At 42.8% G+C, this 18,912-nt stretch overlaps 1 protein-coding gene across 1 annotated transcript in view; it reads left to right on the top strand.

The window, feature by feature from the left end:
* Positions 1 to 18,704, top strand: part of nxn (nucleoredoxin) — a 133,016-nt gene extending 114,312 nt beyond the window's left edge. Inside the window, exon 8 of the mRNA XM_039757236.1 lies at positions 17,833 to 18,704. Within this exon, the coding sequence (XP_039613170.1) occupies positions 17,833 to 18,015 (183 nt within the window). The 3' untranslated portion in view covers positions 18,016 to 18,704. The remainder of the gene's footprint in view (positions 1 to 17,832) is intronic.
* Positions 18,705 to 18,912: the final 208 nt, after the last annotated feature.

The raw sequence follows: 18,912 nt of genomic DNA on the forward strand, positions 1-18,912 counted from the left end.
AAAGAGCATGGACATTAGCGACTGCTTTATGTGTTGCATGAGTTGTCAGAAAAGGATTAATCAAATAATTAACTGTTATGATACTTTAGCAGTAAAATGGAGATAGTGGCCTGCAGTTGTTAAGTAAATACAGTAATCACTCCTTGATTGCGGAGGTTGCGTTCCAGACCCCCCCACGATAGGTGAAAATCTGCGAAGTAGAAACCATATGTTTGTATGGTTATTTTTATATATTTTAAGCCCTTATAAACTCTCCCACACTGTTTATAAATATTCCCCGCAGTTATACAGCATAAACCCTTTGTATTCTCTTAGATATTAGGTAAGATTCATTGAAATTATGTATTTAAACACACTGTTTATATACAGTAAAACCTAAATATTATTTTAAAGATATCAAGCGTCTCCAATATCACATATGTTACAGCCATTACGATAGACAGGCCACCAGCAATAAATACTTACAATGCAAGAAAAATTGTATATAGTAAATGTGGGTACAGTGACACTAAACGTATGTACTAAGTACTGTAAGTAGAAAATTAATTATGGTTACTCACCAACAATGACACGATGACTTGTCTGATAACGATGAGTTTAGTTTTACTGCACAACAAAGGAGAGCGCTACAGCTAAAGAAGTCTGTTCAGGCGACTGTGTAGCACCGCCGTTGTTCTTCTTCAATCCAAATCCCTAAAGCAGATTCCATCCAGACTACTGCCTTATTACATCCACTTACAACGCGTTTTGCACCCTGGTTAAAAGGACACTGCGGCCATAGATCTTATATTCCTTTCCTACTTTTTAAATAAAAAGAATAATAGCCTCATTGATGCTGTAATGGCGTCCTACAGCGGTGTAGCTTTTCCCTTCCTTCAACATATCCAAAACGTTTACCTTTTCGGCAATCGTTAACATTTTCCGTTGGTGCTTGGACACGGCCCCTGAAGCAGTAGCAGGAGAAGATCGTTTTGGAGCCATAATGAAGGGCTTGACTATGCACAAAGATAAACACAAAAGAGCACAAAAGTTAACTCTTTACACAGCGAAACGCATTGATGCTGAATGAGCAAGACAAGACTTCCTGGTTAACGCCGCAGAATCAAATTAAGCGCTCCGTCCCTGAGCCATTCAGCACACAGGAACTTAACTGCGTGCTCTGATTGGTTACCTTCTCAGCGATCCGCCAATAGCGTCCCTTGTATGAAATCAACTGGGCAAACCAACTGATGAAGCATGTACAGGAAGTAAAAAGACCCAATGTCCTCAGAACCCGCGAAGCAGCGAAAAATCTGCGTTATATATTTAGATATGCTTACATATAAAATCCGTGATAGAGTGAAGCCGCAAAAGTTGAAGCGTGATATAGCGAGGGATTACTGTACACATACACCATGTATGTGTGTGCGTGTGTGTGTCAGACACTGACGTCCCAGGTTCAATCTCCACAAGGTGAAAGCAAAGGTGTGTACACCTGATAAGCCCCAATTAGTGCAAAACGTGTTGTTTACTCTTTGTAGTATTTGACAGGTAGGAGATATATATATAGTGGTAGATAGGGGGCGCTCTCGATCCCTTGAACCCCTGTCTACGACTCCAGACACCAGGTAAAAGTCCTCAAATCGACTTTATTACTCTTCCACAGTGCACAAAGCACACTCTCCACCACAATACTCATATAAATCACAATAATACACAATAAACAATCCTCCAGCTCCCAGACGCGTTGCCACCCTTCCACTCAGCTCAGCTCACTGTCTGGGAGCTCCCACAGTCGTTTTATATTCCCTGACCCGGAAGTGTTCACAATCCCCAGTCCATGTGATTCTTAATCACTTCCATGTCAGGTACAAGTCTTTTCTTTTCACCCCGGAAGCCCGTCGCTCTTCCTGTGACGCACTTCCGGGTCATAGGGCACGAAGAAGTCTTTGTTCCTCCCTGCAGCTCCCTCTTGCGGCCCCTGAGGTATCCAGCAGGGTCTTGTACGAAAAATCCATGTCCCATGTCTCCCTGCTTGTCTTCGGGGCACCTCCGTACTGCAGAGAGGGCTCCATCTGGCGGCCTGGGGGTATTGGCCGGGATGATAAGCCAGCCACATATCACAATATATATATATGCTCAACATGTGCATTCAGAGATGCTCTTCTGCATACCTTGGTTGTAACGAGTGGTTATTTGAGTTACTGTTGCCTTTCTATCAGCTCGAACTAGTCTGGCTATTCTCTTCTGACCCCAACAAGGCATTTCCACCCAGAGAACTGCCACTGGTTGGATTTCTCCCCTTTTTCAGACCATTCTCTGTAAACCCTAAAGATGGTTATGCGTGAAAATCTTAGTAGATAAGCAGTTTCTGGCACCAACAACCATACCCCGTTCAAAGTCACTTAAATCAACTTTCTTCCCCATTCTGATGCTCGGTTTGAACTTTAGCAGGTTGCCTTGACAATGTCTGCATGCCTAAATGCAGTGAGTTGCTGCCATGTGAGGCAACTCTCTTTTTTGGTTGGTGCGTGTGAATGTATACAGTATATTCTTTTGCCTTTAAAAGTTACTAGCAGTAACCTCAGGTCTCGGTCCCATTCAAGTCTTATCAATATAGTTACAAAATATAATATCTAAAAGACCGAGCTTTGATTTGAAGAAACAGACAACTTTCAGTGCCCATGGCCACCCTCTTTGACTGAGGATTTCAGTCATATAATTGTGCTGTGAATTATTAATTGATCTTTATTTCTATATATATATATATATATATATATATATATATATATATATATATATATATATATATATATATATACTAATAAAAGGCAAAGCCCTCACTCACTCACTCACTCACTCATCACTAATTCTCCAACTTCCCGTGTGGGTGGAAGGCTGAAATTTGGCAGGTTCATTCCTTACAGCTTCCTTACAAAAGTTGGGCAGGTTTTATATCGAAATTCTACGCGTAATGGTCATAACTGGAAGCAGTTTTCTCCATTTACTGTAATGGAGATGAGCTTCAACGCCGTGGGGGGAGTTTCGTGACATCATCACGCCTCCCACGTAATCACGCAGTACATAGAAAACCAGGAAGACCTCAAAAGCGCTGAAGAAAACATGCATTATATAATTGAGAAGGCAGCGAAACAATAAGAAGCGAGTGACATATACAACCATATTCATGAGTTCTGCTACTGAAACAAAGCACGATGTAAACCTACACTTTAAATTAAGTTCATAGACAGGCTGCGCTGGCGTTTGTAATTTAGTGCCTGCCCATATAAGGCCGTCCGTCAGCGGCAATCCAATAGCAAACTCCACTAAATATTCACGGGTGAAGGACTGTGCTTATGGAGAGGAAGATGAGATGGTCAGGGTGGTGTTTGACACAAACTCAGCGAAACTGCGAGAGAAAGTTTTAAGTGCCAGGACTAAGGTAACATTAAATACAGCCATGGACATAGCACGAGATGGCACCAGCACAGCTGGGAACCTTCGATGCATGTACACCGAGCGGCTCACGTGAACTGACGCAGTGCACAGATAAAAGCAACAGTTCCAAAGAGCTGAACAAAACCGAATTACACAATTGAAAAGGCAGCAAAAATATGAAGCGTCTGATAAGCATATTCATAAATCCAGCTACTGCGGAAACAAAGCACACGTGGAAAAAGTCAATGTCCCGCTAAAGGAAGACAGTGTAAAAAACCGTGGATGCAGTGTGTCAGGTCTCAGATAAAGAAGAAGACGAGCTGTTTATTGATGCAGTAAGAAACGAATCGATGAATGAAACCTGTCATCTTTACAACGATTGACAAACACGGAATGTAACTTGAACACAACACATCCTACAAATACGAACCTGATTGAAAGAAATAATGATAATCAAATCCTTGATGACAGCAACACTCAGTAACACTCACAAAACAAATACTGTATATTGACAGTCATGTTACGCTATTTTTAAAATGTTCCCTTTTCTTTTCTAGCTTTTTAACACACTACTTCTCTATGATACGCTGGTATATATATATGTATATATATATATCCCGATCTACATACTCGAATAATGGATACTTTATTCGCCATCAATGATTGTTTTGGTAAAGCCATACTCAGTGTATTCATTAGATGAACGGTAAAAAGTAAGAGCGAGGGAGGATGACTTATTGAGGCATGCAGGCTGTAGTGCGTCAACTCTATCTGAATTGCGCGATCACATTTGAAAAATATATCTTTTCAAGTTCTATTTAGTCCATATGTGTCAAACTCAAGGGCCACGGGCCACATCCGCCCGGCGTAATTATATCCGCCCGAGATCATTTTATATACTGTATTATTGTTATTAATGGCCCAGGTATATGAAGCGCTGGTAACACAATAAACTACAGATCCCATAATGCAGCGCTTCAGCTGCCTTGCCAACACTTACGCGTTAATCAAGTCTAGCTTATGATGCTGCAAGTTATTGCGAAGCTAGCTCACACGATGCTGAAGAGAAAAGTTGATTCTGAAAATAGAGCCTTTAAAACCGATGGGAGGCTGAGTATATGTTTACTGAACCCGTGTGTCTCATTTGTGGAGCTAATGTGGCTGTAATTACAGAATTTAATCTAAGACGGCACTATGAGACAAAACATCAGGGTAACCTGAATGCAATGCAGAAGATACAGAAAGCAGAATAATTAAATAAGAATCTGACACTTCAGCGGACGTTTTACCCGTGCACAATCACAAAGTGATTTCAAGTGAAGCTGCTTTTATGGGAGACACAAATGCACCAGTGCACCTTGCCCCACTTTCCCTGTTGCCAAGTAATGTTAAACCAAGTCGTCACTACGGTGTTCCCAAATCGCACTTTGCTGATAAACTGAGCGCACTGAGTTTGCACGGCGCTTTGGTGACTTTGAAGAACAAAAAGTCCGTCTACATGCGGCTCGAACCTTGTGCATGTTTGGTAGCACATATCTGTGTGAGAAGCTCTTCTCAGTGATAAAGACTAACAAAACAGCACACAGGAGTCGCCTCACTGATGAGCACCTGCAATCCATCCTGAGAATCTCCACAACACAGAACCTCACACCAAACAGAAACGAACCTGTGCCCAAAAAGATGCCAGGCGTCCAGCTCTAAAATGACATATGAGCAAAGACAACTGAATGATTTGATTTGTTATTGCTGAAAGGAACACATTTTATTTATATTTCCAGGTTTTGTTATGCAGCATGTTCATATTTGAATTTGTATAATTTTGACAGGATATATTTTTATGGAGAGCAAAATCTTTTGGGATATTTAAAATCTAAGTTTATTTTTATATAAAATTACATAAGAGTAAAGAAATTTGAATGTTTGTTCTTTTAATGTTTACTTTATTTCTAACTTGTATAATTTAGACAGGATATATTTTTATGGAGAGCAAAATATTATAAGTTGTTTAAGGTTTGAGTTGATTTATTCAGGAATAATATTCCTGTCTGTTTTTACCATTCCTACCAAAGATATTTCTGTCGACTAAATAAAAATTCCTTCTATTTAAAATTTAACTAGAACTTGAACAAATACGATAGTTCATAATATCCACGCAGACTTGCACGTAAGAGCGGGAGTTATCCGTTTTAACAAGCAGCGTATTGCACTGATACGAAATAGCTGTGTGTGTATATATGTAGATATGTATGTATATGTATATATATGTTTATATATGTGTGTGTGTATGTATATATATATATATGTATTTGTGTGTATATATGTGTGTGTATGTATGTATGTGTGTATGTATATGTATGTGTATATATGTAGATATATATATATGTATGTATATATGTGTATATGTATAGATATGTATATATATATGTTTATGTGTGTGTGTATATATATATGACAACAACACTCATCACTCACAACAGTGACAAAACAATTACATTGACAATCATGTTACGTTATTTTCAAAATGTTTCCTTTTCTTTTTCATTGCTTCTTTAACGCATTACTTCTGGTCACTCAGACCCAGTTCGTGCACAATACCCCAAACACTCAGTCCTGGCCACAAATGCCTCTTCTTTGGGCCGCCTCCACACCTCTCTCGTGCCTCGTCCTGCTTCCACCCGACTCCAGCCTTGAATGAAGGGAGACGGCCCCTTTTATATGCTCCCGGATGAGCTCCAGGTGATTTCCGGCACTCCCCCATTGGCCACGCCCCAGCGTGGCGGAAGTGCCGGCTGTTCTCCCAGCAGCTCACCGGGTATCCTCCTAATTCTTCCCCCCAGCACTTCGTGGTGTGGCGGAAGGCATTGGGGTGCCTCCTGGTGGTGACCACGGGCCCGTACAGGGTGGGGCTTCCATGCCCTCAACCCGTGGCCCCCAAAGCAACCAGGATGGCGTCCCCCACATGATCCAGGGTGGGCACAGACCCACTTCCGGTCCCTCACGGCGTCCTGGCTGGGTCTTTGCCCCTGGCATCCCTGACAGTGCCCCACAGCCAGCGAAGACCACTCGGGAAGAGGGACACGTCCCGCGAGAGAAGCACACCCCCGAAGCGGGTCCTGTCCTGTTCTCCAAACAGGAATAGGGACGGAGACGCGGCTTGAGCACCAGCCCTTGGTGCCCTCCTGTGCCTCGCACAGGTTGCGCTTCCCCCTTTTACCGGCACCCCGGGGCCCCCTCGTTCGGCACCCCCTCCAAGGCCTCCGCGCCCCTTTGTTCTGAGCCACTTGCTCCCTTGCAGTCTCCTCCAGCCGTGGTGGCACCCGCACACCAGCAGAGAGATCCTTCAACAGGCGGTCCGACATCTGAGGGCAGGTCCCCAACGAAGGGGGTCCTACTGCTCATCCGGGGTCCATCCCTGCAATAGAGAAAACACAGGGGCAGAACCGCTGCCTGGGCACCCTTCCTGTGCCACGCACTGGCAGCGTTCCCCCCTCCATTCGGCACCCCGGCACTTGCCTGTTCGGCACCCTCTCCGCGGGTTCTGTGTCACTCCTGGTGGTGGAACTGCCGGCACCGCCTGCATTCTCTCCACCGGCCTCAGGGATTCACTCTGCCCCCGCAGAGGGCGGCCAGCACCCAGACATGTGAACCCATCACCGCGCCCCAACATATCAGAGGAACCGGCACTCAGCCTGCCATTCCTCCTGTCACTCTGGGACGCCCTGACGGTTTGAGACTCCTTATTACAAAGAGAGCGTCTTTCCCGTCTGCATCTCTACAGTGCGGCTCGAGACCGCGGCCGACTCAGGGCGGAGGGCGCTAGGACCCGGGGCACTCAGCAGCCCGTGTCCAGGCAGCGTCCTCACGGACTCCCCACGCCGCACCTACTGTCGGAGGGCTGCTTACTTGAAGCTGATCCTGAGAATCACAGCCATGTTCAGCAGACCCTCCCTCATGCTGTACGGTGACTATAAAACCTACTTTCCCCGCCATGCCACTCCGGCTGGAGAATCCAGCGCCACGGCGTCAGATCGCTAATCGTAGCTCTTCTATGGACGCGACAGCCTTCCTCTCCAGTTCCTGCATCTCTGCCCGGAGAGCACGTAGCACCTGTAATAGACGCTGCTCCGCGGGCTGAAGGCACGCCTTCAGCTCCGACAGAGCAGCCGGCAAAGACAGGAAAGTAACCGACGCGGAGCCTACCTGTCTGTCAGCCTCCAACGCCGGCAACTTCCTCTGGCCCAATCGGGTCTACCCCCAGAACGTGATGGACATTCCTTGGTCCCGCCTCTCTACAGTCATTGGCGGGCACACAAGACACACCATCCAACCGCGTGCCAATCGGGGAAGGGACTTCTGGTCCGCGGCCATCTTGCCTCCCCTTCTGCGGCGGCGACGTGCTTGCCGGCAGCCTTGTTGTTGCCGGCACCTCTCGAGCTGCAGCGCCTCCTCCTCTGCAGCCCTCGCGGCTGCCTCCGTGCTGCCGGAGCCCCGCAGACCGGCATGCGCCCACCCCTGACGTGGATCCGGGAAGTCCCTGCCTGTAAAAGAAAACACACTGCCGATAGGCAGGGAATTCACCTCCCCGGACTCGTCCAACCAAGGAAACATCCTCGGCGTGGCCTCTCTGGACGCCATGCCGTCCTGGGCGCATCCAGCAACGGCACGCTCGTCGGAGCCCGCTGCACACCTTCCATGCACGCCTGGCGGTCCGTGGGGTTCCTTTACCCCGCGGGGCTGTGTGCACGCAGCACCCGCAGCACGTGGGTGGGGTCCCCTGCTGCGCCGGGCCGTCCACAACAAATGTTTTTGTTTCAGGTCCCCGCCTTGAAACAGGCTGAGCATCCTGCCGACTACACCAGATGTGGAGTCGACCCGGACACAGACAGGCGGACATGTTGTTTTTCAACCACCACACGTTTATTTACAGCTATCTACAACAATTATAAATGGTCACTCAGACCCAGTTCATGCACAATACCCCAAACACTCAGTCCTGGCCACAAATGCCTCTTCTTCGGGCTGCCTCCACACCTCTCTCGTGCCTCGTCCTGCTTCCACCCGACTCCAGCCTTGAATGAAGGGAGACGGCCCCTTTTATATGCTCCCGGATGAGCTCCAATATATATATATATATATATATATATATATATATATATTTTTTTATATATATATATATATATATATATTATTTTTTTTTTTGGACTGGTTCTCTTTTGTGTTAGACCATTTGGGGTTTTCAACCCCTGCAGTCAATTAAAAATCAAGTATTTTTGCTAACATACTTTTGCTACAAAGAAGCCTTATTCACTTACTTTTTCAACTTATCCCTTTATTTGTAGCACTTTGCGCAGGTTTATTTTTATAACTGAAACATACCCAGTAGCTCTCACCACTGAAACTTGTGTCACGAGAGCTCAGTTAAACTATTGTGACTTCCTCTCTTTTCCAGTGTGTGAAGGTTAAGAAAATAAATCTGCTCTGCTATCTTTGTGTTCATTAGAAAGCACAGCTGCTTTGGTGACCCTGCCGGCTCAGAATAGATGGGATCACATCATCCTTTCTTTTCATGCTCACATGGCTCCCTTTTTTCACAAATCAACCTTGGTTTTCATGAAAGGCATCTCCTCGCCTCCTATTCTTATGGTTTTTCAGGAATTTAAGAATTTTATGTACAGAAGGGTGAAGTCCAGGGGGGCAGTTGCACCCTGATTCAAGGTTAAACATTGGTGCGACTTTATATTTGCTGACTTTACTCATTTCCACAAGCCAATAAATAAAGCAAGGTTCTATTAAATATAAGAAAAACAACAGAAGGGAGATGATCTCTCTGTGATTTATAATTCATTCAATAAGCATTGTATGAAGCACTGTTTTAAAGAATGCTACAAGGCAATTAGTATTATGGTGCCACATTGCACAAGAACCCCTTAGAATGATGACAAATATAAGCATTTCTGTATCTCTGTTTAACAGGATGTTGACTCCATCTTTTTATAAAGCATTTTTTTCTTCTAATATTCACATATCTGCTGCCAAGCTGTCCTCTTTATTTGTGTCCCTTTGCCATGGTGAAAAATAGAATTGGTCAGTGAATGTCAAGAGATTGAAATGTGGGCCTATATCTAGGGACTGCCTGAAGGTTCTGGAACCCAATTTGGCAAAATTTATTAAGTGAATGAAGTAAATATACAGTATGTGAAATGAATACGCACTGCCTTGAAATCTATACAGAAATTAGATTCAAGGGGCCGATAGCAATACATTTAAATCCTGTCCCAGTCCTTGTGTGCTGTGCCAGTTTAGAATTTCAGTGGAACTCCCCACTTCTGTCATTTCCTTGTGCACCAAAATTCTAACAAAGTATAATCATTGGGGGAAAAAAATAATCACCTGTATTGATAAGAACATTTTCAAGAAATGGCGATATATAAATGTATTGATGATGCTGTGTATTTATGTCCACTTGTGTAGTGGTGGCATTGAGGCAGCATTTTTCCTTTTAACATGTTGCCATTTATTAAGAGATGTTTTTGGCTGTTTAATGGTAATTAAACAGTAAAGACCTTCTTGGTCCCATTCGCATAGAATTGGAATATAGAGTTAAAACGCCACTGACCAATTGTACGCATTAAGTACTTAAAAAAATAATAAAAGAGGTTACCAGTTTAAATTGATTGGGAGTAGTTTGTGGCATTGTGGAGGATAGAGAGATCCTGGCTGTTTAAACTTTACATGGTACCATCTGCTCCAAATTGCTTTATTAAAAAGTGACAGCTGGCTGCCTTAGACCACAAGCAAGAACTATGGCTTTGTGGAGAATGAGGTCACTTTGACTGCTTTTTGGTATACAGTACCTATTCAAAATTAAAATTCACAATGTAGACATTCCACATATACACATACCTTTGTTTGTTGAACATCCTCATTCAGCCGGAGACACAACATTGTTTACTATGGTTGCAGCAGAAATCGTGCCCCATGAAGAACTCACACGTTCATGAAAGTGAATAATATCTTCTAACAACGTAATGAAGTGTGCTGAGAATTAACAGAACTGGGGCACCACTGAGAATGTAAGGGCAGTTACAGACCACTACATACTGACCCTCTTTCATCCACCAAGCAAGTTTCCCTGCGCAGCATCACATCTTTAATTCGCTGCATATACTGCTTTGAAAGAATTGGTTTAATGTACAACTTTTATCTGCTTAACAATCTGATTAATAAAAAAAAAAAAAATGTAAGTCACTGAAACAAACAGTTAACCATTGTTTAGTTAGAATAAAAAATATTCTGTGGAAAACCTCAAATTAACCTTTTAAAAGTCAGTGCTTTTAAAAGCCCTATGTGTTACATCTGACTGTTTTTTTATTATCCACTTTTTATATAACGCAAGAAAATGTGCACTTTTATCATTTTTTGACATCACAATAACCCAGCCTCTCACATCCTGGAAAAGATACACAGAAAACAGTCTTTGGAAAACAGTTTCAACCAAAAGGTACGCATGCTGTGCTGCAAGGAGATCAGAAGTAACACTAATTGAGACCTCATTAGCACTGACTGAACTTGCCAGTCATCATTAGATCACATGTGCTACACATAAACCATGTTTTACTAATTAATGATTATGATTGCTTTAAAATGTCAAAAGTAATCATCAGCCATGCACCCCCTGCACGGTATAGTGTGAGGCCACTAACTCTGTTGCAGAATCATTACTAATAAAGGATACGGAGGTTTGTCAGCAACGGCATACAACTGTAAAGCACTAGGACGGCGCCTCTATTCTGTTCACTCAGCATGTCACTTAATCTGCCAGTACTCTACATGCAGTGATTATATATAGACAAGTATATTGGGCACGTTTGAGTTATAATCTAATTTGGATAATAATATTCGAATCTCACTTAATGCACTTTTTTCTATTTTGATTTGCTGTAGCTTATATATTATTAACTGACTTTTTTGTTAAATGCCTTATAATTAATTATAAAACTAAATAAGGCATAAAGACAATAAAAAATACACAAATATATATTATATTTCCTTATACTGGTATAAAGGAACCACATGCTGTGGTGCAGCGTAAAGGGACTTCGTCTCTGACGTTGACATCCGAGGTTCGATCCCCGCGAGAGGTGCAGCGGAGTGTGTACGCCTGATGAGCCCAAATAAGGACAAAACATGTGTTGCGTACTCTTTGCATTATTTGACAGTGAACTATGTAACATATCTATCTTCATATCTATCAATCTATATCTATATACAGGTAGTCCCCAGGTTACGGATGACTTACGAACGGGGCTGCAGCTGCGATGCATGCTCTGTCATTTTCGGCCTGGGTACGCTGCAAACGGTGGCTGGAGGGGGGCAATTTCGCAGTGTAGTGTCCCTCAGGCGGCTCCCGGCGGCAAGTGATTTCACTGCCTGCCCACCACACCTGGCTGCCCCGTTCGTTCTCGGTGGGCGGCTCGTAATGCTGCAATTGGTGGCTGGATGGAGGCGATTTCGCTGCTCGCGCAGTATTAGTGTCTCTTGGGCGGCTCCCAGCGGCAAGCGGTTTCACTGCCCAACCACCACACACAGCTGCCCCGTTCGTTCTCGGTGGGGAGCTGGTAATGCTACAACCGTTGACCCGGTTGTGGCTGAATGGAGGCCATTAAGGGGGGTAGCATTGCAATGTGCATCGGATGGCTGCCTGTTGAATCGGGGCCTTTGGCCGCACCGTGTTCGTTCTCGGTGGGCGAACGCTGCAGGCAGCATTCTGTAGTGGAGGTGACTGTGAGGTGGACTGGTGATGAATCCCCCCTTGCCACCTTCAGTCATTCCCAATAACAAGCGTGCTTGTACTGTTACACACATAGCAGGAAGAAACCTACAGTCCCTATCTCGTACGTAACCTAGGGACTGCCTGTATATATATATATATATATATATATATACAGTCCATCTGGAAAGTATTCACAGTGCATCACTTTTTCCACATTTTGTTATGTTACAGCCTTATTCCAAAATGGATTAAATTCATTTTTTTCCTCAGAATTCTACACACAACACCCCATAATAACAATGTGAAAAAAGTTCACTTGGTTTTTGCAAATTTATTAAAAATAAAAAAAATGAGAAATCACATGTACATAAGTATTCACAGCCTTTTCCATGAAGCTCAAAATTGAGCTCAGGTGCATCCTGTTTCCCCTGATCATACTTGAGATGTTTTTGCAGTTTAATTGGAGTCCACTTGTGGTAAATTCAGTTGATTGGACATGATTTAGAAAGGCGCACACCTGTCTATATAAGGTCCCACAGTTGACAGTTCATGTCAGAGCACAAACCAAGCATGAAGTCAAAGGAATTGTCTGTAGACCTCCGAGACAGGATTGTCTCGAGGCACAAATCTGGGGAAGGTTACAGAAAAAATTCTGCTGCTTTGAAGGTCCCAATGAGCCCAGTGGCCTCCATCATCCATAAGTGGAAGAAGTTCGAAACCACCAGGACTCTTCGTAGAGCTGGCCGGCCATCTAAACTGAGCGATCGGGGGAGAAGGGCCTTAGTCAGGGAGGTGACCAAGAACACAATGGTCACTCTGTCAGAGCTCCAGAGGTCCTCTGTGGAGAGAGGAGAACCTTCCAGAAGGACAACCATCTCTGCAGCAATCCACCAATCAGGTCTGTATGGTAGAGTGGCCAGACGGAAGCCACTCCTTAGTTAAAGGCACATGGCAGCCCGCCTGAAGTTTGCCAAAAGGCACCTGAAGGACTCTCAGACCATGAGAAACAAAATTCTCTGGTCTGATGAGACAAAGATTGAACTCTTTGGTGTGAATGCCAGACATCATGTTTGGAGGAAACCAGGCACCGCTCATCACCAGGCCAATACCATCCCTACAGTGAAGCATGGTGGTGGCAGCATCATGCTGTGGGAATGTTTTTCAGCGGCAGGAACTGGGAGACTAGTCAGGATAAAGGGAAAGATGACTGCAGCAATGTACAGAAACATCCTGGATGAAAACCTGCTTCAGAGCGCTCTTGACCTCAGACTGGGGCGACGGTTCATCTTTTAGCAGGACAACAACCCTAAGCACACAGCCAAGATATCAAAGGAGTGACTTCAGGACAACTCTGTGAATGTCCTTGAGTGCCCAGCCAGAGCCCAGACTTGAATCTGATTGAACATCTCTGGAGAGATCTTAAAATGGCTGTGCACCGACGTTTCCCATCCAACCTGATGGAGCTTGAGAGGTGCTGCAAAGAGGACTGGGAGAAACTGGCCAAGGATCGGTGTGCCAAGCTTGTGGCATCATATTCAAAAAGACTTGAGGCTGTAATTGCTGCCAAAGGTGCATCGACAAAGTATTGAGCAAAGGCTGTGGATACTTATGTACATGTGATTTTTCGTTTTTTTTTATTTTTATTTTTAAAAAATTTGCAAAAACCTCAAGTAAACTTTTTTCACATTGTCATTATTGGGTGTTGTGTGTAGAATTCTGAGGAAAAAAAAGAATTTAATCCATTTTGGAATAAGGCTGTAAAATAACAAAATGTGGAAAACGTGATGCGCTGTGAATACTTTCTGGATGCACGGTGTGTATGTATATATATATATATATATATATATATATATATATATATATATATATATATATATATATATATATATATATATATATATATATATATATATATATATATATATATATATATATATATATATATATATATATGCTGTGAATACTTTCTGGATGCACTGTATATATACTGTATATATACACTCACCTAAAGGATTATTAGGAACACCATACTAATACGGTGTTTGACCCCCTTTCGCCTTCAGAACTGCCTTAATTCTACATGGCATTGATTCAACAAGGTGCTGAAAGCATTCTTTACAAATGTTGGCCCATATTGATAGGATAGCATCTTGCAGTTGATGGAGATTTGTGGGATGCACATCCAGGGCACGAAGCTCCCGTTCCGCCACATCCCAAAGATGCTCTATTGGGTTGAGATCTGGTGACTGTGGGGGCCATTTTAGTACAGTGAACTCATTGTCATGTTCAAGAAACCAATTTGAAATGATTCAAGCTTTGTGACATGGTGCATTATCCTGCTGGAAGTAGCCATCAGAGGATGGGTACATGGTGGTCATGAAGGGATGGACATGGTCAGAAACAATGCTCATGTAGCCCGTGGCATTTAAACGATGCCCAATTGCCACTAAGGGGCCTAAAGTGTGCCAAGAAAACATCCCCCACACCATTACACCACCACCACCACCACCAGCCTGCACAGTGGTAACAAGGCATGATGGATCCATGTTCTCATTCTGTTTACGCCAAATTCTGACTCTACCATTTGAATGTCTCAACAGAAATCGAGACTCATCAGACCAGGCAACATTTTTTCAGTCTTCAACTGTCCAATTTTGGTGAGCTTGTGCAATTTGTAGCCTCTTTTTCCTATTTGTAGTGGAGATGAGTGGTACCCAGTGGGGTCTTCTGCTGTTGTAGCCCATCCGCCTCAAGGTTGTGCGTGTTGTGGCTTCACAAATGCTTTGCTGCATACCTCGGTTGTAGTGAGTGGTTATTTCAGTCAAAGCTGCTCTTCTATCAGCTTGAATCAGTCGGCCCATTCTCCTCTGACCTCTAGCCAGTTGGCCCATTCTCCTCTGACCTCTAGCATCAACAAGGCATTTTCGCCCACAGGACTGCCGCATACTGGATGTTTTTCCCTTTTCACACCATTCTTTGTAAACCCTAGAAATGGTTGTGCGTGAAAGTCCCAGTAACTGAGCAGATTGTGAAATACTCAGACCGGCCCGTCTGGCACCAACAACCATGCCACGCTCAAAATTGCTTAAATCGCCTTTCTTTCCCATTCTGACATTCAGTTTGGAGTTCAGGAGATTGTCTTGACCAGGACCACACCCCTAAATGCATTGAAGCAACTGCCATGTGATTGGTTGATTAGATAATTGCATTAATGAGAAACTGAACAGGTGTTCCTAATAATCCTTTAGGTGAGTGTATGTGTATATATATATATATATATATATATATATATATATATATATATATATATATATATATATATATATATATATATATATATATAGTCTAAACAGTGATTCAAAAAGACAGGATGGTGTTGGCTGGATTGCTCCTGAAGAGCACTTCAAATGTCACCTTTGAGCGAGTACTGGTTATGTTTGAAATGGCATGGATTTGAATATTTACAGCCAAGTCTTCACTTCTTGTATTAGAAACCTTACTGCCAAACATTATGTGGATATTGTATGAGAACTGTCTCCAGTGTACAATTGTGTTTGAAAGTCTCAAATATCTCCTTTAGAACAAATTGAACTGTCCAATAAATGAAAAAGAGAAAAATGTCCCAAACAATATGCGAACAGGAATGTTTTTGACAAGATGTTAATGCAGTTTAATTTTTGATTTACTTTCTATTACATTTTACTTTTTTACTTCTACTGTCCTTTCACATACAGTTCACAAAATTCACATGAAATTTTGTAACAGTTAAGCTCACTAAAAAGAGTGTTTTGAAGGTATCAAAGTTTTTGGGAGAAAGGTTAAAAGGAACAAACATAATTTCATAAGGGTTTGGCAATACCGTGCACCCCCCTTGGACCCATATATTTCTCAGAAAAGGGTCTAAGTCGGGAAATTGTCTTTTGAAAATTTAGCATGACTAAACACAACCCACTATGAGATAAAAAGACGCACTCTTGGGTAATCTACCAAGGCAATGAAATTGTTATCCAAATTAGCTGAAAACAATGCCATTCCTGCAGGCTTAGATGAGGTCCTGCTTTGGACTTTATCTTGTCCTTCTGTCAGCCCCAATGTTCTGCTGCCTTATGGGAAATGTAGTCCACATAAAGGTAACTGGATTTTGGATTGCCTCCACCATTACAGCCCCCCTTCTCCAATACGCCACACAGCCTATAATTTAAATTGGACCAACAGCAACATGAAAATGGATTGGTGAATAAACAGCCTATAAATTTATTTATCTAGATAAGCACAAGAAGTAGAAGCAGTAGCATTAAATGAAATACTTGTAAATGCTTATTTAGACTCAGAACCTTGAGCAAGGCCCTTAACCTGCAATTGCTCCGTCCTGGGTATGACGTTAATCTGCATCCAGCCCTGCAAGTAGGCCCTCCAACCTGCAGAGAAAACGTGGGGGTTGGTGGCAGAATTGGCACTCCGGCCACCATAAAAAGCCTCGCGCTGTTCCATTCCATCTGAACGAGTGTGGTGCTGAGGTGTCACCCGCCACATGGCTGCACTCGGGCCCTAATCTGGGATTCTGAGTTGGTTTGTCATGTGGTGGGTTCAGCAATGCGCTGTATCACTGCGTGCTCCTAACAGTATTTTTATTAAAACTGTAGATTTTAATGAAGCCAGCAACATTGTCAAGGTTTCTCAAGTGCAGAGGATGTAAAAGTAATAAAACCTCTGGAAAAATGCAACAGAAACAGCAGTCTGGCACATGAATGAAAATACATATTTTTACTGCACTTCAATTGGTCCCTAAGTGTGCGGAGATGTGGCTGTTAAAGCAAAAGTGCAAGCAAACTGTTCAGGAGACTCGGACTTCACTGCCTTGCTGTGTTCAGCAGCTGCCACATGGGAGCCTATAAAACATCAACAGTTATTTATTACCTGTTTCCTTGCTTATTTTTTAATAGTTTTCTGGGGGGGTTTCTTGATTTTTTTTTTCCCCCTCAAATCAGTCAGGCCACTAGTTCTCTGCCTCAGCATGCACTTTTACTAATAAGAGATTCAAATTCCTACTTTTCAATTCAGTCCATTGTGTAGCAGATGGCTGAGTAACTTTTTATTTTTTTTTTTCTGTGTGCTGTTTAGCATCAGTGCTGTCACCCATATAAACTCTTGAGGAGTCCTCCTCTTGGCACAGTTTAAGTCGGAGGAAGCGATGAACCCCTTTGGGTTATGGTCTTTAACCTACAAAGCTGAGCTGATGGGCAACAAAGGACCCATTGTGAATCAACTTCTGAGCTGAGAATTGGCTAATCCCTCAACTACATATGGATCACCCGCTCTCAAAATGATCTGCTTTAGTGACACAAATAGGATTTCAACTGACGACTTCATAGTTTTACAACATCCTTATCAGCCGGGGTAAAAAGTACCCCAAGAGACATTGAGGGAAAATTGGATTTCCTGCGTCCGCATATTTTCCTCATAATCCTTTACTGCTGGTTAAGTTTGACTCTACACATCCTCCTTTACTAATGACCTGTAGTCAATATTCCAAAATAAAAGACAGCACTAATAGGAGCAGAATTAAAGATGGCCAGGCAGACAGCAAACTGAATTTGTTGTACATCTCCATGCTGATATTATGTTTTTTCTCCTCTTTTCAGGATGACATGACTGATTCCTTGAGAGATTACACCAATCTTCCTGAAGCGGCTCCACTACTCACCATCCTTGATATGTCGGCACGGGCCAAATATGTTCTTGATGTGGAGGAGATTACACCAAGTATTGTAGAGCACTTTGTGGATGACTTTTTAGCTGAGAAACTAAAGCCTGAGCCCATCTAATTCAGACTGTCATCACCCCCTTCCACCCAAGCCCTTCCACATGCCAGCGTGACGACAGACTGTATTTCAAAGTCAGCGCCTTGCTTTAGTCTGTTCTTCTTATGTGTTCTAACATAAAAACAATAATGCAGCACCTGACATGGATCTCTACGTTTCAGTTAGTGTAAGTAGGACCACCAGCTTATTTTAGAAGATGCCAAACTGACCGCAAGCCACAGGATCTCCCTTTCATTTTTGTTTTTTGTTTTTATATTTTATTTTATAAAGAACATTTTTTTCACAAGAGATCTGATTTGGCAACAAAAGTAATAAATACGTTTTTTTTTAAACTTTAGTCTTCTGAAAATCTATTGTGTTTCTCTGCTGCTGGAAGCACCAACTGTTCTTTGTGGTCTTTTAATAGGCACAGTGGTTTTTATTCAACATTACAATTTGGAATATCAGCTTTTCTTAGCATCCCGTCTTGGCCAGAATACTACAAGTATGCCACCATGTTGTATGGTGTGGGCAGCATGACTTAAACTGTAATACACAAATGTGTCCATATAAACTACTCCATGGACTCACTGTGAGGCGGTGAGCATGTTGCTTAAACTTCCAGTGCTTTAACATTTACAACTTTGCAAATGATTCATAGAAAGTGATTTTAAATAAAGCTGTCTTTTAAATAAATATTACTGTACCACTGACGTTAAGTGTCTAAATGATAGTTTTGTGGTGCTTTAAAAGCAAACGATTTCACTGTTGTGTCGTCAAAATACAAAATTTCACTTCCAGACTCTTCTCCTGCATGGATTCCTGGGAATTATGTTCTCTCCTCTTTAGTCCCTCAGGATGGCGCTATACAGAGATGTACTGCAGCTGAACAAGTAAGGTAAAGGCTTTTAACACATAATT

The sequence above is a fragment of the Polypterus senegalus genome, chromosome 6, assembly GCF_016835505.1.
Source record: "Polypterus senegalus isolate Bchr_013 chromosome 6, ASM1683550v1, whole genome shotgun sequence".
Classification (NCBI taxonomy): domain Eukaryota; kingdom Metazoa; phylum Chordata; class Cladistia; order Polypteriformes; family Polypteridae; genus Polypterus; species Polypterus senegalus.